Source organism: Cygnus atratus, chromosome 1, assembly GCF_013377495.2.
Source record: "Cygnus atratus isolate AKBS03 ecotype Queensland, Australia chromosome 1, CAtr_DNAZoo_HiC_assembly, whole genome shotgun sequence".
Taxonomy (NCBI): domain Eukaryota; kingdom Metazoa; phylum Chordata; class Aves; order Anseriformes; family Anatidae; genus Cygnus; species Cygnus atratus.
In genome coordinates, this window is record NC_066362.1 from 98,696,257 (window position 1) to 98,720,051 (window position 23,795).

Here is a 23,795-nt window from a genome sequence, read left to right on the forward strand (position 1 = left end):
TGCTGTTTCTTCAGTGACCATTCAGCCATGGCCTTAATTTGTATGTAAAACTAGACTGTTTTCACATATCTGTATATTATCTCAATGAACTTCTTGTAATCATAGCAAAATTACACTTTGTAACAATACCAAAGAAACTGCTAGGCCAAGTTGTACCTCGTTAGCACAGGTATTTTATATCTTCCCATGCATGGCAAACATAGCACTGCTTACTGGCATCTTTAGTATAGATCTGGCCTTTAGGAGGATGTTACAGTATCATGGATTCTTCAAAGGTGAAGTTGTAAACTGAACAGCGAAAATGTTAAATCACATTGTAGGCTTCATGTAACATATGGTGAAGTGTAATCCTCAAACAATTAGTTATAAGGAATAATCTGGTTTGCATAGTAAACCTATAAATTTCAGTTTTAACGTGGATTAATTAATGTCTTGTGTGTAAAAATGGTACTTAAGTAGATTTACAGAGCTCTGAGCTGTTTATAAATTCCCATGCATAAGGGCACTTTTCATCTGTGTAATCACCATTTTTCCTCTATGTGATGATGATGATCATAACTCTTTCATCTACCTCTCTTTATACACCGTTCAAATATGGTAAGTACCACTGCATATGATAGTTCATAGTGGAAGATTCATCACTACCACAATAGTTTCAACTGCTTTTTGTTTCTCTGCATTCTATATAGTACCAAACTCCCCTGCAATACATATATGCAGATACTGCTGTAATATCAACACTACTTGTATCTAAACTGGCTACAGTACTACACAATTATTTTATGCTTCTTTTCCTTTTCTCTCCCATCCTCCCAGAGTAAGTAGGGTCAATGGCAGGCAGAAGAGGGAACCTACAAATCCCTAAGGTCCCACTGACCCTTGTGTACAAAACATTTAGTAATACAGTGATACTTTGACAGCATGATGAGGCTTTCTGTGTATCCATATCATAAAAGATTCCATTTCTACAGCTCATCACTGATTATAATACCTATCTAGTTTTATATTAAGATATATCTCTCTCTAGAGAGAGTCATCTAACTTCCTTTCAGGGACATGTTGAAAATTAACGTGACTTGAAAAAAAGTCCTTTTTAAAAGCATCACCTGTGTCATTGAAATGATATTACAACTCTCAGGTCAATGAAATGACTGTTATAGTTCTTTCTGCTGCAAGAAAGAGTCAGACAGAGCCTTTAGAATAATTTATACTAAGATGTAATATTATAGGGTGTGGCTTGGGGTGGTCCTTGAGTGTGTGGGTTTGTATGCACAAACATACATGTCCCCTGTCAGCAGGTTTATAAACTAAAATATTTTTCTGATGATTTGCATTCTCTCATTAAAGAGAAACCATCTGTCCAACTTGTACGAACATTTTGTAGATACCTGTGGTATTCGTCTTTTGATTTCTAGCTCTACTAACTGATCTATCTTGAACAATTGACATTCAGCCATTCTTCATGCATCTTTGATTTCTAGACATATTGTTTTGGCAGGAGGTTGAATTTATTTCTGAAGGGTTTTTTATTGAATAGTATGGTAGAAGGTGATATGATCCTTGAAAATTCTTAGGTTGGGGCTAAGAAAAAGGGCAAGGGAGAAGGAAGATAAGTTAAAAGACTTGAGAAAGAATATGCTGAGAATAAAAATTCTCTGCAAAATGTGGAAGTGTGTTTGATCAAAAGCTTCTGGTTGGGCTGTTCCAAAGTAAAATAAAACAATTCTCTCTGTGTGAAGAATTTATTGGCTACTTAGGAGTATATGCTGCAATAAATAATGGATTTATTCACAAGAAGTTGTGTTTTAAATTTTCCTTTGGTGAACCAAAATACATATTTTATGTCCTCACCAGAAGGGTAGTATTTCAGGTTAGCATTTGGTAGGATTTTATTCTTCAACCTGATTAGAATTTTGATTAGAGATTGTTATCTCAGAAGTACTAAGCACTTTCTATACATAAAGAGAAAATCCTTTGTGTGTGGGGGTAGATGATTCTTGCCTTTTCTTAAGCTGAGTGCCTGTCTCTGAAGCACTGATGATGCTTGGAGATTTTTTTTTTAATAATTCTTCCAGTTCCTACTCTTAAAACCCGTTATTAATTGATTAGATTAAAAAGATAATACATTTTGGTGACTAATCATAAGATATCTGTTAGAATAATATATCATTCTTCTCACATTGGTTTTCAAAAAGAACTTATTTAAATCTGATCTTTTGGTACAATAGGAACTATATTTCCAGCATTTTCATTGAGTGCATTTTCAATCAGCCTTCACACACTAAATTTTTCTGATTTCATTTCTGTTAGATGTCTTGGTCTGTTCCAGCTCTGAACTCCAACTAGCATCCTGTTTTGCTTGCAAGTGTCTTCACAGAAACATTGAAACAGTGATTATATTAACCTTTTGCTTAGCTTCTTTGGGGAAAATATGTGTTCCTCCATGGCTTGCCTTCTGTCCTGTGGCACAAATACAAATCAGTCCAGGTGAACAGGCCCAATCAGTGTAGGTGAACAGGCCCAAAACATCTGCTCTTTTTCTGCATAGAAAAATAAAATCTATGTTTCTATCTAGCTTTTATTGAAATTTTAGATGAAAGAAAACATTGACGTTAAAGAATAAAAATAAAATTCTTGTGGGAGGGAACTCAGGGTGGTTATACTGGTATAGCTGGGTGGATATGTGGATGTGTGCACAGATACATATGCTGTCATGCACTCTTCATTGCTTTAATAAATTACAGCTAACTCTGCTAACCGTTTCAGATTTGAAATTTATCTGTTTCTGCTTTTTTCAAACATCCTGCTTTTTTAAGCAGTTTGGCATTCTCCAAAAGGTTTTCTCTGCCATGACTTGCTAGTTGCCATCAAGAGCCTGTGCTGGCACAGACTCTGACTTTTCTTTCCTTCTCATTGTCTGCATTCACACAGAAATTGAAACATTCTGTATTTGTCTGTCCATGTGTGTTTGTATCATATGTCTTAGGAAGGAAGTAGAGACAGTGTATTTTCACTTTGAAATTTTGCATTTGGAAATCTATTTTCTCCCAGCATCAATGATAGAAAACTGTCTTTCTGGGTTTTATTATTTTTTTTCCATTATGTAGTTCTTAACTAGTCCAGTTTTTACAACCCTAGACTAGAAAGACCATTTAGATCTTTGTGCTACAAACTTAACTCTGATCAAGAAATCCTTACAAGGGTTTGGTATGCATTGTAATTTTCTAGGAAGGCTAAGAGCAGAGTTTTTGTAAATTTGCTTTAGATTTCTTTAAAATAATTCAGTTTCAGTATTTACCTCAGCTTTTGGATTAATTCTTTTGGTTATATAAAGTTAAAATTTGATATAGAATACTTGAGTTGAAAGAGCTGAGAGCTGGCAAAACAAACCATTCAAGAATATTTAGCTATTATCTCTAATAACCTTATCAAAAATTCTATGGCAAGTACAATGCAATTTCCATTTTAATGGATCCAGTATACTTTTATACTTGTAGATTTTCTTTTGAATCTGCATAGTTCTATAAAATTGTTGTAAATTTTTCTCTTGTCAATTATGGCTATACTGTTATGCTGTCTGTAGAAGTGCTCTATGCATATCACATTGGATTTTTTGAACTGGATGAGCAAATGGGACCATTTGGTTTCCTTTCCAAGTTTGGGATGGGGAGTGGTGAGAAGAGGGAAATTTCTGTTTTTATCATTAACCCCTTTTTTCTTGGTTCGGTTGGTTCTGAAGCCCACATGTGGATGTGAGCTAATTTCTTTCCAGGAAAGAGAAAAACAACATAGTTTCTTGATCTAGAAAAGCGTTGAAGAAGCAGCACAAAGTGATTCAAATACATGGCAGGGAACTGCAGAGGGGAAGGGAATAAACTGCTGTTCATGCCTGCTGAGAGGACAGGATATGTAATGGACATAAACTACTAAGGCAGAGCCACAGTTTCATGGGGACAGTCAGTGATTAATTTCCATCACAGAGATAGTTAACTGCAGAAACGGGTTCTCTGAGGAGTCTATTGCATCTCTGGCAGGTTTTCAGAACAGCTCATGCCCCCCGCCACATATCCTTTGTCATGCCTCACCATATTGCAGAGTGAATGGCTTCTGGGAAACTTCCTTGCCCAGGCAGCCAGAAGAACTGACATTTATCTGGTCCTCTGGGAATGTTACAGCTGCCACGGGACCACTCTTCATGAGGCCCCTAAGGGACAGGTTTTTTCACAGATAAGCTTTCAAAGCAGATGGAAAAGCCCTTGACTTGAGATTTTTTTCATTATTTCTCTGTGAGGGGATCATGGTGTTGGTTCTGCTTGTGAATCATTTCAATTCTCTTAGCATCTGAAGTTACTTTACATAGCTGGTAACAATAGAAATTATATAATAGGAAATAGCTTAGAGATATTGTGGTACGCCACAGTCTCCACTAGTTGCTCATTTTGTCACCACCATATTGCTTAGGATCACTCTCAGCTAAGCATCATAGCCATTAGGCTGAAGTAAAGCTCCCCTAACATGCCTGGGTTACAAGTGGCGTAGCTTCCAGGGAAGACATGAAGAATGTCTTCATGTCTCAATGTCCTCATTATACCTAGTGACCACAGATACAGAAGGCGTAGATGCTGTCACTCCTCTGAGGCTGGTTTGTGCCTCCAGCTTTCTGCTGAGTGCTACAATCACTAGACTGCAAAAAGCCAGTGGAGCGGTTGTCATTTAGACTGACTCATAATTTTTATCAGATTCAAACACTGCTTTCCCTCAGAGGTTTCAGTGGAGTTTAAAACCTGATTACAACAGAGTTTTCCCTATGTCCCTATAGTGACGAGTGGAAGTCTAGAGACTGGGGTACCTCGTGAGTATCTAATGGCCAGGAGAGGCCGGGGAAGAAAGAGAGAAGAGCCTTGTCTGCATACATCTGTGATGCTGGTGCCTAAATTTCAACTCTATTGGGCTAGATTGAGTTTGCATTTGTTTTCTCCTGGGAGCACATTTTCTTTGAGGTTCTTGTAGGATGTTGGGTCCACTTGCTTCCTCATTGGAATCTGCAAATTTTCCCTATTTTTAAAACTAACTAAAAGAAAGCTCTGCTCTTCTTCTGTTCACTGAATGTCTTGTCAGTTTTAATTTAAATGATGATTTGATTCCAAGTTAATCTGATTTCACGCTGTACACTAGGCATGTTGAATTTGGAGGGCAGGTGCACTGCATGCTCAACTTTACCCTTTTTTTTTTTTTTTGCTTGCTACCAATCACCTCAGATCAACATAAACTGTTTTTCTATATCTGAAATAATTTTTGAAAGTTTGGGAAGTGGAGCATACCGTTAGATGGTTCCTGGTACTTCTCTGGCAAAATGGTATAGGTATGGGGCTGAACGAGGGAAGACCATATGAATACTCTGAGACTGTTCAAGTTACATTACAATAGTATTCCAAAGGCTTTTCTTTTTTTTTTTTTAAGCAAAGTTTTTTCTGACTACACTTCAGCTGCACGGGCAGAAAATCTATCAGAGAGAAAAAAAAAAAAAGAATGCTTTCACTTGCTTTGTTATAACTATTTTGACTCATTTACTGAAGGGACCCAAGGCTTTTCTTCTATTGCACCTGTTGTCTCCTCCTGATTCTTACGTACTTCTGCATATGAAAGCTATAGAACATACTCTTCTTTCCGAAACCACCAATGGTATCAAGAGACACTTCAGCAGCATAGCTATTTTAGGTAGGGGTCTAGATTATGGAGAATTGTGATATCCTTGATTAAGAAAAGTATGTCCAAACTTATAATCTAAATCCAAACTGAGCTCTTACTGTTCTGAATATGAAGACAGTTTGTGTAAGTAAAGGGAAGTAATTCATGCAATCAAATATGGAAGCTTGATAGACATTATTTACTGTAAAGATCTCTAGCATTTTTATCTTTCTATAAAAATGCTTATTTCTACATCATTTTCAATTTGAAAAACAGTTTTGCTCTAACAGTTCCCTCCTGTTTTTAAAACATGCTGAACTAAAACCTAAGCCTGAACTTTTCCATATTCTGGAAATATCAAAATAAAGATCCAAGTCTGGTGACTTGAATCTGTTTTCTCTTTCAGGCCTTTATTTGCCATCATGTACATACATCGTCTTGTATCAGTATAATTCTGTGAAGTCATTCAAGTTACACTGCTATTACTATAGCAACGTCAGGACAGTACATTGCAGAACTTTTTCAAGGGAGGGTTAAGCATCCCACAGGTGTGGGCTGTGTATAAGCAGATACAGTCACCCTGGTCTGAATGCATTCCAAGCAATATATTCACGTGCTTTTCGACATAGTTTTAGGGCAACTTATTTGAGCTGATACAGTAGAAAATAATTCGCAGCAAGAGTCTAGATTGTTGCATTGTTTGTGCCTAAGACAACTTCTGCTGCTTTCTAGTGAATTGCTTTGATGTGGAATGCAGCTTTAGAGTGATGCTATTAAAATGTGTTTGAAGATGTTCTTAGCCAAGTAACCGTGCAGTGTTCTTAAATGTGTGAAAACCCTGCAGCGTTACTTCCTGCCCCTTTCTCCTCTGTGTTGCTGAAGCATTGCCGTCAGTAATACGGTTCAGTCTCTGTCTGTATGATGTGTAATGTGTGCAAATTCATGTTTGAAGTGTAATTCCTTTACTGTATGTTTACATTGGCATTCAGAGCTTTGCATGCTTTCCTGATTCAATAATTTTAAAAGTGACAGATTTCTCTAAAGATATTAAGCTGATGATCCTTAAACTGTCAAATGTTTTAATATTTTCATTAGCTTCTGGTAAGTCTGATGTTTGGAACTGAAACTTTAGAAATCTCCAGGTGAGGAGAATATAAACCATTTAACTTTATTTCCAGAATATGTTGATTTCCATATCAAAAAAGGTTGATCTTTATATATGTTCTTTAAGTAGATCAGTTATGCAGTATGTTAAAACCAGGAAAGAACCTATAATATTTAGGCATCTTAGGTGTCTGACAGTTAATTGCAAAACTCTCCAGTAATTAAAGGAAACATTTAGGGTGAAAATACTGATCTTTCTCACTGGTAGTTTAATTTCATTCCTCATAACAAGTCATACTTTTGCTTTCATGATTCCTAACTCCAAAAGGAAATTGGCTTTATGCATCTGTTAGTCCTTACTCCATTATTTTGGAATAATCGCAATGACAATTTCTTGGAAGAGATGATATGTAAGGATGTGTTCGATGTGTTCCCCTTACAAAGCATTTGCTGCAGCTGAGAATACAGAAGTCAGAACATTCCCCTGAAGAGCACACATCAGTGGTATAAATATTTTCATTAGTATCCCCCCTCCTTTTTCTTTTAATTCCATGGGAAAGTAAGGAAATTCCAGCATTATATCCACTAAACAAAAGGGAGAAGATCTCTACAAGTGCTCTGTGAATGTGGCAGTTGAAACATATGGAATCGTTTACTCAAATTGTCTTTTAAATTCTCAGAAACCCCCTAAACCCTAAATTAAATCTTCTCCTATACACCATTGCACTGCAGCAGGACCACTCTGTCATGCAAGGAAAGAGCTAGGACAATAACTGCTCAGGGCTGCTTTCATATAAATGTCATGATGACGGTTGGCTCAATTGTTCTTGTCCTTTTGCAATGCATGCGATTTTGTGGCAGTAGGTTACATTTCCAGACGGGCAATGCTTCAGCAATTACATGGAATCAGTACATTCTCACACGACGAGCGTCATTATACAGCTCACACATGGATGAACAAAGGTAAGACTCAAAAACACTGGCTTCGTTTTTATCCTAGTATGTGAGTTGAAGTGTTCTTCTGTGTTTCTGTCAGTGAGGTGGGTAGCAAATTAGAGGTTTTGTAATTGTTTTTAAATCAGAAGGCTTCTACTTGTACGCTGTTGCTCATAGCTTGAATTTAACAATCAGTCCAATGTTGTGAAGGAAATTGGTTCCCGAGTGTCCATCTGCATCTCACTAACTCATAACATGCATAGAGCAGGGTTGAATGAAAACACTTCGAGGAAAGCAGGACTACTTTTAGGCAAGTAGTGGTATTTCTGAAGTATGAACCTAACCCACAGTATGCAGCTCTTTGAAATTCACTCACTGCAGATAATGATGCTTTTGCTCAGAACTGCTTAGATTCTGGTCCAACAACTTGAATAGCAGCATATCCCAAGTCATAGTCACTTATTGGCTCTCAGGGGACACTGGACACCTCTGATAGTGCACTCCGCTTCCAGCTGCAGGAACAGCCTGAAGACCTGTTTGAAGAAGAAAAAAAAAAAAAAAAAAAAAGAAGAAAAAAAAAGAGCCAATAAATGGAAATCTACAATGGGAAGACAAGTAAAAATGACATGCTAGCCTAAGAGAGAGACAGCTGAGTGGGAACAGGGGGATCACTGGAGTAGGGATATATGCCTCTCCAAGCAAAAGGAATACTGGACATTTCAAAGCAAGAGGCAATTTAGAGGCAGGAGCACATTTATGAGAAAGTGCCAAGGATCTTTTGGAGAGGAGAAGGAAGGAAAGAGTACTGGGGAACAGAAAAGTATCTTCTTTTCCCGTATGAATGGTCTATCACCTTACTGAAGCAGGGAGACCACATAAGCTTTGTTTAACCTCGGTTAAAGGGAGTACATGGAAGTGGTACTGGTGCTGGTTCAGAGTCACACAGAGAAGTGTTGTAGCTGATATTGTTGGGACACCTGTTTTGCTGTGTAATAGAAGGACAATATAAGACGAAATCCATAACATGGTGTTTGGGTTAAGGATTAGTATGGACTGGCAGTGTTTGTACAGTAGAAATTTTAGCAGATGGAACATCATTTTAAAACATAGAAATTAGGCTAGGTAAGTTTTTACAGTTTCACAAAGAAAGTGCTGTTATGTTTCTCGAGGATATAATGGAGCAGTTTTGAAATAAAGAATTTAGGGTATAAGCTCTTTGAGAAAAAGAGTCTCATGGGAATAGCACTAAACTAAGTTTTATCCAAAAATCTAGGGAGAAGAGAGATTTCGGCCTTGTTTTAGAGCTAGCCAATAAAATCACATAGTGATTGCAGCCTTTCATGGGTTTTGTTTTGCTGTTCAGATATGTTTAATGAAATCAAATTTTGAAATGTATCATGCTGGTCTTTTGTGTTTCAGTTTGTGTAGTGTATTTAATATAAAATAGCACATTATGTTCCCAAAAGTGTCCTAAAGATTATATCTGTTAATGTCAGTTCTGCTAAAATGTCTTAGTTAACTGTACTGCACAGGAGTGAGGAACACTTCTTGTTAATTTAGAGAGGGAGAAAGCTTGATGACACATGCAAATGGCACATCATATATTTTAAGGTCCATGTATGTCGCCTACGCTAACTAAGCAGATGCATTTGTCCTTTCAACATCATTCTGTTTGAGCACCACCATACTTGAACTTTATGGCTGTGATATTAATATACCTTTTAAAGAGAAAATGAATTACATAATAAGATATTTTAAAAATAAGGTACATTTTGAATTAAAAAAAAAAAAAAGATTTGTATATCCCTGAGGATCAATCCATGCCTTGAAATTACTGCTCTCTCCTGCTCTGCCCAGCTTTTTGTGGTGCCCAGTCACTTTGCTTAAGAAGGAGCTGGGCCAACCAGTCCACTGCAGAAGTACGAAGTGCTTGGGGTTATGGGAGACAATAATTCTCAAGGTATTAGAAGCTGTATTTGCACATGAATAAAAAATCCCAGTTTTATGCAGATATATTTAGCAGTACTGAGCTAGAGCTAGAGTAACAACAGTGCCTACTTGAAGAAGGTGAAACAGGGTGAGGAGAAGGCAGTGCTTAGAAATTCAAGTAGACAGAAATTTCTCTCCCATTAGAGTGGGACTGAAGTGCCAGGAAATGTTATCCTGCAAAGCTCCTGTTTGAAAAACTACAGATACCCTCCAAGAACAGCAGCTGTGCCAAGTGTGAATGAGCAGCATGTGAATCTGCCCCCACCTCTGCGTGCCAGCACAGGCATGTAAGGTGGCATATATAGTAATGCCTGCTCTGGTTCCAGTAATGTTTTGCTGTGGTTCTCTCCAGTCTTCCCCAGGTAGCTGCTGTGAAGAGGATAATTTCAGCAGTTTACACGGCGTGATCTGGGTAGGGGAATATAACGTTGCAACATATTGTCCAAGGAGGATTCACCTGCCAAACTGCTGCTTCTGATGGAGAGCAAGAAGCATACATACAATATGAAGCTTAGCCCAGTTTTAAATTGGAGTACTTGAGAAAGTTATTTTCTGTTCCTCTTCTCAGTCATTTCTACTGGCTCTGAATAGATAGCACTCTATTCTGAGGTATGAGGCAGATAATTCACCAAACACAAATCTGCTTCATAAAGATAGGTTCAGAAATAAGCCTTTTATCTCTGGTCCAATACCTTCAAATATTTCTCCGTCTCCAGAGCCTCCTACTTCCTCTAGTTGTTTATGTTGCAGAAGAGAATGTGAGGTTTCCAGTGATCGAGGCTGGTCTTGACTCCAGGTTGGTAGACAGCAGCACTGGCACTTATCATTTTGCAAACACTATGCTAGCAGCCAGCCCTGCTCTCCTTTTCCCTCTGACTCCTCTAGTCTTCAGTGACTTTTTAGCCTCAGTGTCCTTTATAGCCTCCAATGTTTGTCACTGACACTTCCCGCTAGTGCCAGCAGCTCCCTTGCATGATTTTGGTCTTCCTTCTTGGCACAAGGCAAAGCAAAGCAGGAATCCCTGAGCCCTACAGCAGTCAGACCATGTTCACTGTCACTTCCCTCAGAATCGCCGTGCCTGTGTATTTGCAGTGAGGTCAACACAGCTCTGTCTGCAGCTGGCTCTCACTGTTGCCTGCTAAAGCTTAAGCAAGAAGATGAACCCATCAGTGCCAGCTCACTATGCAGTTGTTGTCTAGGGCACAGAGCACGTTTCTCATTCACCGCCTGGGAAACCAGAGCTGAATTGTGCCCTGAGACATCTCAGATGCTGGGATCACTTTAGCAATGGGTGTATTTCTCCCAGAGAGCAGTTATTCATAGCTTGACAATACACGATGGCTGTGAACTTAGTGCTAGTACTTACTAGCAAAGGAAACAGCAGCAGAGCAAAGGACGCATGTTCTGAAGTTGGTAATGGCTCCTCCCTTCGTGTCCTGCAGCGACGAGATACATGGATTAATTTTAAATGCATTGGTTACATATGGGTCTAAAATTATTTCATGCTATTTAGAACAAGTCCTTTGAGCTAAGGCTGTTGTAAACTCTAATTAGTCTATGCTAATCTCCATAATAAGCAGCTATTTCTAATGCAGATCTAACTGATGAGGTCTGACAGCATTTTCCACACATTTATACATTGGCAGGAAGCTGGTGTGGTGTTAGTATCAGACTGTTTGCCCAGGTTATGAAAATGCTGTGTTTTCTGTACTCTGCAGGGAGTTTGTATTTGCTGCAGGCTTGTGCTTGCTCTAGGATTGCCAGCTTATGCCTGTTCAATTGTATTTATTTATACAGAAAACCGGGAAAACTCCTTCAGCCGTTCCCGAAGCTCCAGCGTGTCGAGCATCGACAGGGACTCAAAGGAGGCAATTACAGCTTTGTACTTCATGGAGTCCTTTGCCCGAAAGAATGACTCTGCTGTCTCCCCATGCCTCTGGGTTGGAACGGGCCTTGGTATGGTCTTAATCCTCTCCCTTAACCTGCCTGCCAGTGACGACCTACGGCAGTCAGAGCCGGTCATGGTGTCGCCAAGTGGTAAGAGTGCTGCTGTTTTCCTGTTTATTATCCATCTTGGTACAACAGGAGAAAAACTGCATGGTTTTGTACGGTCATTTTTGGCAGAAAATTCTCAAGAAATGTATCAAGCAGTGGTCACTCGCTACATGCAGGTGAGGGTGCACAGGTAAAAAGATACGCTTGTGAGAGACCCACAGCTTCACAAGCTGAGCCACTTTGGTTGTGTTACTCCTGAAGACTACCCTACATCTTGGGCAAAGTCATGTGTAATTTTTGTGAGGACAGGGAAATTAGCAGGGCTCCTTCATACTGGGAAATAGCAGTCCTGTATACAGCTCTGATGCAATCCTATCTGGGATGCTGTGAACAGTTTGGCTCTTTCCTGTCAGAAGGCTGCAGAGAAGCAGAAGGGAGTTCAGAAAAGGAAACACAAATGTTGGCAGGTTGATGTACCAGGAGAGATCCTTGGCTTAGTGAGTGACAGATGGCAGAGCAGAGAGGACAGAGCAGTGAGAGAGGTCAGGTCTGAGGAGAGGCAGTATGTACTTACCACGTTCACAGTAAAGTAATGACCAAAAACAGAGGATACACAGGAATAGAGGTAAGCCCCCACCACAGTTGGTTTAGAAAAATAAAACTGGATGGACACCAGACTAAGGAGAGCAGCTTTAGTGGAAGGGTAATAAATATCCTACTGGTTTAACATAGAGATAAAAAACCAGCCTATTTTTACAGTGTTCGGTAGCATGTATTATATAGATTATTTGATATAGGCTGCCAGAGACCTTTTCAGTATTGACAGCCTATTTGTTCACCTTCCTGTATGGTCAGGAAGAACTGAGCGAGGACAACTTGTCACCTTAACTAGATTAATGTGTTTGCTGTATTTACAAAAGCAAAACCTAGGTGTCAGCTATGCCTTGTGTCCACCATACTGACAACCGGTTTAATTATGATGCCAGTGCCAGTGAGAGAAGATTATATTTTGCAGGCACAGTTCTGACACTGAAAGGCGCCGTGCTGACCTTCGCATGCTTGGACTGCATGGGGACGTTGACACATCCACCATATGAAGTATGGAGGGACCCACACAGTGCTGATGATGGTGAAAAAACAAGAAAAAGGAAACTTGTCATGCATTCCCCTTCCTCCTCCCAGGATATGGGTGATCACCAATTTGCAGTCATTTGTTCAGAAAAACAAGCCAAAGTCTTCTCATTGCCTTCCCAAACATGTCTTTATGTCCACAACATCACCGAAACATCCTTTTTATTGCGAGCAGATGTGGTCACCCTCTGTAACAGCGTCTGTCTGGCGTGCTTTTGTGCCAATGGGCACATCATGACACTGAGGTACTTATCTAACTAATTTTGTGGCAAAACTAAACAAAGGGGTGGCACAGTGCTGTCACGTTCCACTTGCATTTGCTGTAGGGTATGCTTACAACATGTCTGATGCTCTGCATTAACTCCTGGTGGGTGCATTTAGTGCGCATTTTATATACAATTAATTACTCCACTGGGAGCCCTGCCATGCCTGTTGCCATCCCTGTTCCTTGGCCTGTCTCCACATGGGGAGATAAGGCAGCTGCACAGCAAAATGAACTCTTTTATTTCATAGTAACTCCCCCATGATGACAACTAATGGCTGATGACTTATAACTAGCATGAAACATTGATAATTCTGCTCAGTTACGGTAAGTCAGCTATAGAGCAGTATAGAAGAGCTCAGGCATAGAAATGGTATTGTTTATCCAGTGTGAGGGGGTGAGTCCCACTCTTGCAATTTCAGATTTTTCCACTTGGAGCACCTAGTTTCTCTGCCTTGTCATTGCCACCATTGAGCTGACTGTGCAGCATCACTGTAATTGTGCCCCTGTGTTCCCACACCACCCCTTCCCTGCCCAGGCCATTTAAATTGAATCAGGATGTACAGCTAATGAAGTGAAGCAGGAGAAGCCGGAGTACAGGTAAGGGGATGGAGCCTTTGCCCACGGGGTGCAAACAGGGCCTTGCCATGCCATTTCCCACCTCTGCCCACATGGCAACTGGCACATGGCACAAGCCGTACTGTGTCGCATGAGTGTCCCAAATCGAGACAGCAGCAGGAGCTGACTGTTGAGGTAAGGCAGCTGGATCTTCTCCCTGCAGGGAAGCAAAGTATGAAGGGACGGCACTGTGTTGAGGGCAGAATTTTTTGGCTTAGAGCTGCACTTCAACTAATCCAGTTATGAAAAGCATAAACTTACACATTGGTTTAAAATACAGCCATACAGCAGATGTACCACATGTGGCAGTTTGTCTAACCTAAGTATCTGCTTCTTTTCAGCTTACCCAGCCTTCGCCCACTGCTGGACATCAACTATTTGCCTGTAACAGATATGAGGATAGCGCGGACCTTTTGTTTCACTAATGAAGGGCAGGCTTTGTACCTCAGCTCTCCCACTGAGATCCAGCGCCTAACATACAGCCAGGAGATGTGTGACAATCTGCAGGTATGGCCCAAAAACCTCACTTCACTACCTAGCTTTGTCTGTGTGGGAGGGCCAGTGGCATGAACAGTGAACATCTGTAAATTGCCATTTTTACTGCTAGAGTTCTCAAAATAACATTTCATGCCAGGCTATGATTTCTAATCAAAAGATACTTTTTTCAAGTGGTTAAATAAGTAATACTGGCATTTCCAAAGACAATAATTTGTTGTCAAATCGCAAGCGTACCTGTTGGTGAGGGGGAAAAAAAAGGAAAAAAAGAGTATTTTAGTTCTTTTCTAATATGTCAAGTGACATCAAAGACAAACATGTTCCTTTGTGCTTGCCCGGGCTGACTGATGCCAGAGAAGCAGATCAGAGAGAGGGCAGCAGCTCTGTTGCTGTTCAGACTCTTTTGTGACAGTCACCTTGCTCCTGCGCCCTAGTGGCTGGCCCGTGTCTCCTGCCTGCCCTCATGTAATTGCAATCTCTGCTGGCTCTGTACAAAGCCAGATTTGCGCCCAAATGGGACTCTTCACAGCCTGCTTCTCTCAAAGTCCTACCATACGAAAGACCAACTGTTAAAAATGACTGAAGGGAAAGAAGGGGAAGTTACAAATTCATAGAAGCCACAGCAGTTGGTATCAGCATGTGTCCAACCACATAGCAACTGTGTCAGTGAAAATATGCGTTCCTTCCCATATTTTATTTTTTTTTTTTTTTATTATTTTAACTCCAAAAATATCTTGATACCTGCAGCTTTCAGTAGAGGGGTGGGAATATGAAACAAACTGGTGCTGATATTATCAAAAAATACACTCTGTTTTAATATATTATTAATTATTTACTGTTGTTTTCACTCCACTAATTGGCACTCCCCTTCTTCTATATGAGGAAAGCAACTCCCATTGTACGTTAAAATACACTAACTACAGAAATGGTCTAATTAAAATAATTTATTTTGAGCAAAGGTCTTTACAATGTTAGGTTTGCGTTTTTTATAATGAAAATGCAAATTAAAATGTCATTTACTGAAGAGGAGGAATTGTGAGAGGTTATAGGGAGAAACATGAGTAATAAAAGAAAAAAAAAAGAGGGTGAATAAGTTCTAGGTTATATAATTAACAGTGAACTAGGATAGAAATATAAAAGAAATGGTCCTGCCAGCTCTCATTATGCCCTAGGGAATAACATGTGCTGAGCTGCTCAGATCACATCACAGCACTGTCTCTCAAGTCAGAAGGAGCACTGTGAGGAGTGAGCATTGCATACCAGCTTTGCACAATGGAAAAGAGAGAGTTTTGCAGGGAAACAATTTTAAAATTATTAAAAGGTTTGCTCAATGTATCTTAGATGGTGAACTTATAGCAAGATGCTGTTACAAGCTAGATTTTTTATTAACCTTAGTAGCATCATGCAACAACAAAATGGAAACAGCCCTTGCTACTCTGTACTGATGAGCTATGACTGCTTGTATCTTGGCTTTTATGCAACAGGGACAGTAAAAGACTTGCACAGCCATTAGCGTTGTACAAAAGGCAGATGACCCAGCATCACCTGCTACCTTAGAAAACAAGCCAGGCTGCATAAGAGAGGCCACTTAAGCTCAAAGGGATACGCTAATTTTTCTCCCTAGAGCAGGTGACTATGCCGAGGAGCAGTGAGTGAGTCACAGCTCTGTCCTAAGCACTCAGCTTCCCAGGACCCTTTTGTGGAGCACAACAGCTGTGTCTGCCTGTTGAGGCATAGATGCAAAAACGTGGAGCTGAGCAACAGGGCAGCAACTGCTCTCATCACACAGCCTTGCTGGTTTTAAACACTAATGGGACCATATGCTTTCTTTACCAGTTTTATTCTGGAGAGCCCACCTTCCTAGTACTGCTGCAAATAAAGCTAAGCCTGAGATGTCTTTGGCCCTAATTTAGTTCAACTGCTCCAAAATCTCTGTCACCATGACAGTGCCGCCAGACATGCTTATTTAGCATTACTGATGGCACTGCCAAAATGCACAATAACAATGAATAGGAAAGAAAGAGGGGCGCATGGAAGGCAATGGGCTTTTATTTAAAAACAAACAAAAAAGAAACCTCTGAACTGCTAGCAAGCACTGAAATCAGGTATGCTATAAAGAGAAAACAGAGAGTGAATGCCCTGCTTGCCTGGATAATCACTAAAGCAAAACACATAATTCACAGCAAATTGATTATTCAATTACAGTGTCGCCTCTGCTGTTTCTAAGCAAAATGTGATCTTACCACTGATGTTTTCACAAACTTGAATATATCCAATGTATGTGGCTTTTTAAACTAATGCAAATGAAGCAAAGACCCAGACCTGCTTTCACATCAGTAATTTTTCACATGGACTTTTGCCTGACTTACTTTCTAGGACATGCTTGGGGATTTGTTTACTCCTGTGGAAACACCAGAAGCCCAAAACAGAGGCTTTCTCAAAGGACTTTTTGGAGGAAGTGGACAAGCTTTTGACAGAGAGGAACTTTGTAAGTGACTTTTTTTTCCTTCCAGAAGCTGGTACGTGGGATCTCCTGCTCTTATCATCTAGGAATAGAGTGGTACATAAGATTTATATGATCGGTGGTTAAAAAGAAAAAGAAAAGAAAAAAGGGCAGGGTTCTTGCTTGCTTTATCTGTGATTACTTCAACAGTTTCCTTTAAGCAATGGAGGGGTGGGGGTGCACAGCTGCACTGTAGATGGGCAGGTGCAGAGAGCAAAGTCCTCCACACATGGCATCTGCACACAAGGTGTCATTGCTGCAAGGCTGCAGCTCAGGGACCAGAAGCACCAACAGCGCTACAGCCAATGACTCATTCCCTGTTTCTATTTCTCCTTTGCAGTTGGTGAGGCCACAGCAGGAAAAGCCTCTCGCAGTCTTGCCCAGCACATACCTGGATCAGGAGGAATTGAAGGTGTGAGAGGAGCTGCAGGAGGAGTTATTGGGGACCTGACTCGTGCACGCATTGCCCTTGATGAGCGAGGACAGAAACTGGGGGAGCTGGATGAAAGGACTGCGAGCATGATGGCCAGTGCAGAAGCATTTTCCAAACATGCACATGAGGTAAGAGCACTGGCACCACACACACAGGACTAGGAACCACAAACTCTACAACTATTCCTTTGCTTCACTTCAGGAAATTCAAATACTGTGCTCCCCCATTCACCTGGTCATACTGTTTTAGGTGTATTCACATTAACTTAAATGCTATTTTTTTCTGTTCTTTCCCCTGCACAATGGAATACCCAAAATAAACTTCATTGCACATCTCTTCCTTTCATGTTTTCATAAAATGAACATCCATTGTTAACCTCTGAATTTAGAACGTGGTACTTCTCGTCTCACACCTTTTTCACTGTATCATCATGACTAGTCTTTTTTTTAAGCTGCTTAGTGCAGCAGATCTATGCAGTAGGGCAGAAAACAAATAGGTGTGTACATAGGAACACTGACAGATCTTACTGGCAAGAACAGGAGAAAACCTCTAGTACAGCACTGTGATACAGTTATTTAGGATAATACTGTGCTTAGAGGTGGAAATAGAAAGCTCTTCCAGCCCATGCTGTTAAAGCTGGGAATCAACTAAAGTGATTTTTTTTTTTTTAAGATAAAAAATATGAAAGACTACTTCCCCAAAATGTACGTTTTTCAGTTAACTGTACAGCTGGTTTAACATGCATTACATCTCTGGATAAGATTTTTGTGTTTTTATTGACTTTTGTTAAGTGTGAGGCAAAAATACATGGAAGGAACTTGTCCTGAATGCAAAACAGAGTTTATATATTCAGCGCATATATACTGTGCTCCATAGATGAGCTTCTTTCTAAAGGTGTTAAAAGCACTGGCAGTTCCTAGTCTTCTGTGAAAGGAAAGTGGTAAAGGAGTTAAAGTTCCTCAGGAAAAATCCTTTCATGAACAAGAATAACAGGTAAGCAATTATATATATGTATATATTTTTAAGAATTTAACAATTACTATATAAAATATTTAAAACAAGATCTCAGTGGAATTAAGACCTGATGATTAAAAAAAGGAACAGTAATGCACTACTTCACTACTTACGAAGTTTGTGATGGTTCTCATGCAGGACAGTGTTTTTATATCCCTTTATTTGTTTGTTTCCCATTTCTGTAGGTGATGCTGAAATACAAGGACAAAAAATGGTACCAGTTTTAAACTTTTAAAGAATCTGCTTGTGGCTTTATTAAGAACACTGTTCAGGGAAGCAATGTTCATTCCCAAATCTACCAGTCACGGGTCAGAAACAATTTTTCTCCTAGAAGATGTTTTCCTCTTACAATATTGGATTCATCACAGTGAGATTCAAGGAGAAATTTTTTAGGCCATGAGATGGAAGCTAGAGTCATGTGGGTCTTACTCTAACACCTGGCTTATGCAGTAGCCAATTTTTTCCAAAAGGAACTCAACCATCACTGTGGCATGTATTTTTCAGAAGCTGTAGGTATGAACTGTGGGGAGTGTGTCTGGTTAAAAATATTCTGTACAAACTCGAATGTTAATGCACTTATAAAACTTTGCATGACTAATTGACATCTTAAAAAAAAAAGAAAAGAAAAAAGAAAAAGAAAGCATGTTGTGACTGAAAAAAAATGGGATTCATTTCTATTGAGAAAAAAAATACTTAGATGACAAAAAAATCTTTATTTTTTAAAAATGAGACTACAAAATATCAGTACATTTCAAGCATGTTTGCTACTGTTCTCAACATAAAAATGCGTTGAGCTGTGTTTTCTTATATGCTATTTATTTCCCTTGAAAAACCTTGCTCGAAATAAGTGCTGTTTAACTCCTACCAGAAGAATAAATAACTTCAAAACTTATGCCCAAACTTTACAGATTTTTCAAGTAGCTAGACAGGCACTATCTGAAATGTCATTAAAACATGAGGGTAGATGGTTTATTTGCAATTCAGAGTACATGACATGTCATCCTTATCTGTACTTTTAAAAACGTGCTCTAGATTTATCTCACTTGTCCTTGGAGGGGGCTATGGCATTTTCATCCCCATGGTTTCGGTATCACTTGGTTGCCTTATTTCTCTGTAGCAGGAATAGAAAACAAGCTTAGGAACTCTTGACGTTAGGAAGGCACGATGGGAAACCACAATGCTACAATTTGGAGAGTCCCATCAGTTTCCACCGACAAAAGCTGCTTAGCAGCTTGCAAAACAGTGATTTATTTCTTTTTTCTTAAGTGTTTGGTTGAAATTATGCTAAGGAAACTGTAGATCCCATCAAGCTAGTAGAGAGAGCTCACAGCAGCAAGAATAAAAGATGGGCCAGGGAGGAGCATGAAAAAACTGTCAACATATGGCACTGAATTGGTACGTAGAGCAAATGACACCACAGGTGTGTGGCAATTGATTTTCTGCTTACACTACTAAAAGTAATTTGCTTCTGCTTCAAAGTGGCTTGTTTGGTTTCTACAGAGAACTCAGCAGAACACTCCAGCTTGTAGAAGACAACAGTAAGTAAAACCTATCACCTATTTACGTGAATGGATTCCTAGTCCATAGGAATATGCTGCAGTTACAGCAGCCTATAAGAACCTCACTACCATACAGGTGAACTGTTAAGTTAGAAATTTTTCCAACATTGGCTTGGAAACAAGGCACTGAAGACTTGTTTTCATGTACCTGGACATAGCTTCAAATTAGAAAGTGAAAGTGAGGAAAAGGAGGAAAAGCAACATTTATTTTTTTTTCCTATATGAGAAGAGGTACAGATGATGTCCCTTCAAGGAGTCCTGACTGGCATTGATGCAGACAGACAGCATCCCCTCGTAACTAGATCTTAACTTCACCAGTGTTCAGATGATCTCTTTCAAGGATGCCCTTCCCCTATCTTTTGTTTCCTTAAAATGGAGCCCAGGAAATTGTACGGTCTGGAAGTCTAGAGTCTAGCTTCACTATCAACACAGCTGTGCAAGTTAAAGGGATGGAACAGATCTGAGGTGTAGAGTTTTAAATTCATATTTTAGCATAACAGGCATTCTATGCTTTACAGGATTTTTATGTTTCTCTGTGGGCAAAATCCAAGTGAGAACCCTGACTGGTCTAGCTCAACTGGGAATGAGACACGAGAAGTTCTCCTCTGTCACAGGAAAAACTGGACTATAGTTGTGAGAACTGTAGAAACTTGCTGGGAAAAAGGTCAAAGCCCAGCAGCGGTTTCCGCTGAGAGTTAAGGAACTGAAATCGTCCGTGACCCAAGATGATGTCTGTGCGTTTGTGTGCGAGGAAACAGCAAACTCACCACTCTGATGCCAGTATGAACTGGGTCGGAGAACTCCTTCCAGTGGCCAGATCACAGAACTGGTCACTTGCATATGAGGAAGTATCACTGTAACCAGGCATCTAGAATGATAGGTAAATGACAACGATATTAGAGCCATTCTATATCTTCTGTTTAGATGTATATTCGCTCTGCCTGTGCTCTGGCCTATATCCCCAAACCACTAGTCTCTAGGCAACAAAATCATTTTGTGCAGCAGATCATTTAAACCCTCCAACCAACTTTTTAGGCCTTATTCTTCCTACCTTTTCTTCTTTTACAGAGAAGCTAGGTAGTCTTCATTACTGTCAAGATAACCAGAACTAGTTCTCTACCCAGCCCTACACTCGTTTATGCACTAAGACAGTGCAAATGAGAAGGCCATTACCAGTTGAAGTGTGGCATTTGTATATCCATAGGCTACAGGGCCAGTGCCTGCTATAAATTGGTGTAATGTAGTCAGCCTTTAATAAATCAGCCCAGATGAATGCTAGCGCACTGTGGTCAGGCAGCAGCAGGCATATTTAAATGGCAAGGTAGGCAGCAGTTCTGCATAAGCTTTCCGTACACTGCACCTTGCGTAGGTGGCGAACATCGCAAGCCCATTACCTTGACTTCAGTGGAAGCATCTCTTCTGGCTGGAGCTGGAGCCTGCTCCTGGTTTGAGAATCAAGTGTAAAAAATTAAGAATGACTTTTAATTGCTGATCGCCATAGCATGCCCAGGGAGAAAAGTGTCTTCAACAAGTCATTTACATGATGTCTGACTTACCTTGGCAGCTGCCAGTCTCTGTCTTAAAAACAGGGGAAAAAAAAACATCCAGTAGATTTCCATTTTATACAACAGAAGAATTAGAATTTAGCATCCCTCAAACTTAAAAACATGAATAAGAAATTGTAAAACAACTTTTCTCTAGTACCCCCCCATTAGGTCACAGCTGTATCTTGCTTTCCACTCTTACATATTTCCAGACAGTTACAAACTGCTATTTCTGTTAAGTTTACCACTTGTGACTATAATTATCAATTTTCTGGTAGTCTGTAGAGATCTAAAAAGTTGTATATGTTTGTATATAGAACATTCTATATATAAAAATATATATATGTAATGTATATGTTGTATAAGTTTGTTAGTGCACACTGTTAAATGCTTTCTATCAAGATTTACCATGTATGTGGGGAAAAAAAAAAAACAAAACCTTCACTTAAAACTTCAATGAGGGAGGAAAAATTCTTGCCTGACTGATTTATTGTGAAATGAGGGGGAGTGTGGGATTTTTGAAAGGCCTGACCTGAACACTATTAAAGGCTATTAATGAAAGTACTAAAGTCACAGCATTCAGAGCAATGAGCACAGCTTCTGAATTGCTGTAAGAAAATTAAGGACACTAGCTGTCACTGTATGTTGAAATCATGTGCTTTCACCTTTTCCACTAAGACAGCACCACCTCAAGCAAATCCTAAACCTGGAGGTAATCTTCAACATCGTGATCCTCAGTTACAATAAACCAGATTGCCTAGAAATATTTGTTCATTTAAAACACGCTTTTTTTTGTTGTTCATTTGGATACCCTTTTCACTCACATTCTTTGCAGAAGTTCTCTGTCACAACCACATCTCAAAACCTGGTGCACAGAACGTGCAACAGCACACGCATACATCTGGGTTTGACCAGATGTGTTTACACTTACGTATAGAACTGTAGATAGACAGAGCATGCAGAGAAAATACATTAAATTAGATTATTTATATGTTTTCAGAGTAGGCAAGTCTTCAATGAAGTACAAGCTATTTTATTAAAAAACCAAATCCGTTCATAGAGTGTTAACCTAAGCTTCAAATACTGAATTAAAAGACAAGCTAAAGGAGAATTTGAGAATCAAGTTTTGTTCTGTATAATCACCTGTTTTTTAACTGATTTAATTTTTTTTACATAGGTCTACAGGTCCACTATTTACATCAATTAGACATTCCCTGTATTACCAGAATAGCTTCCTACATGAATATTTAGCAGAAATACTCTATTTATTATGCATATTGTATAAAATTATCACATATAGAAATTCTCTAAAACATATTACTTTTATGGAAGCCATTTTACACCAAAATGTATTATAATGAAGATATGCATACAAAAATATTTTTTTCAGTATACAATTTAAAAAATGAAGAAAATAGTGCAGCTTAAGTAAAAGCTGTGTTCAACCTCAGGACTCCTCCATTTATAAGATGTGCGTATTGTAACAGAGGCAAAAAGCCAGATTTCATTTAATTCCACCCCTTAAATACCCTGGCACCTGTACATCATTTTTCATAACCTAAAGGTGAACTCAAGCACAGTATAATTCAGTCTTGAATGTTTTTTTGCCTTGGTATGGTCTTAGTAAGAACACACTCTCTCTCATTAAGGAACTACATGTGGCCATTTGTAGTCAACTCTTCATCTAGGTGTATAAGCAATAGTCATGTAAATGAGTGTTTCCATTCATGTGTTTTGTTTCGTGATTAAATCAACAAATCAAACGTACTTTTTTTAAATAGCAACCAATACTCAGATTCAGTGTCAAGGAAATGTGGACAGAGTACATGTGGGTTTGTTAACAAGTCATTACCTGTATTTCACAATGAAGGCAGATCTGGGGTGAACCACACACTCCTGTGCTAACCCTTTCCTGTTTCCACAGGTATCCTAAGACAGCACCACAAAAGGAAAACTAAGGCATCTTTAACTGAAGCTGTTTGAAGTTCCCAGTTTAAAAAATAAAAAAATTGAAAAAAAAAAGAGGGAAGGAAAATAAAGGAAAGAACTGATAACTAGTTGGTGTAGATCTCTTTTTTTCAACCTGTACTCCTAGATTCTTTATAGTAGTTCAAAAGGTGAGTAGTTTATGTAAAGCTTTTGGACGGATCTTACACTACTAAGGAAAACAAAATCCAGCCACAGTTGTTGGTGAGGCTGGGATGGCCACATCCCTTCCTCCAGCAGCCTGAACAGGGACAAAACCTGAACCCAGATAACACACATACTTTACTGCATGGAGCGCATAATTGTAATATCCATCCCCAGAAACATTAACCTTGTACCTGGACTTACTTCTTAGCCAATTGGCAGTACCCTTCATGTCACTTCCAATGCAGTTGGAAAAAAAAGCAGTCCTGTAAAGGTGAAATCTCAAAAGTGCAGGATCAAGCTATTTTTTAAGGGCACTTACCAGCACCATGATTCAGTTGCTCTGCCAGGAGAGGCTCAAAAACGTCAGCCGAAGCTACTGAGCTTCCAGTTC

At 39.4% G+C, this 23,795-nt stretch overlaps 1 protein-coding gene across 2 annotated transcripts in view; it reads left to right on the plus strand.

The window, feature by feature from the left end:
• The window catches only part of STXBP5L (syntaxin binding protein 5L), a 196,651-nt gene extending 178,127 nt beyond the window's left edge, over positions 1-18,524 (plus strand). For both annotated transcript variants that reach the window (XM_035540508.2, XM_035540509.2), the window contains 6 exons: positions 11,515-11,754; positions 12,728-13,088; positions 14,065-14,230; positions 16,595-16,706; positions 17,062-17,282; positions 18,354-18,524. In XM_035540508.2, coding sequence (XP_035396401.1) covers positions 11,515-11,754; positions 12,728-13,088; positions 14,065-14,230; positions 16,595-16,706; positions 17,062-17,282; positions 18,354-18,395 — 1,142 coding nt within the window. In that variant the 3' untranslated portion in view covers positions 18,396-18,524. The remainder of the gene's footprint in view (positions 1-11,514; positions 11,755-12,727; positions 13,089-14,064; positions 14,231-16,594; positions 16,707-17,061; positions 17,283-18,353) is intronic.
• Positions 18,525-23,795: the final 5,271 nt, after the last annotated feature.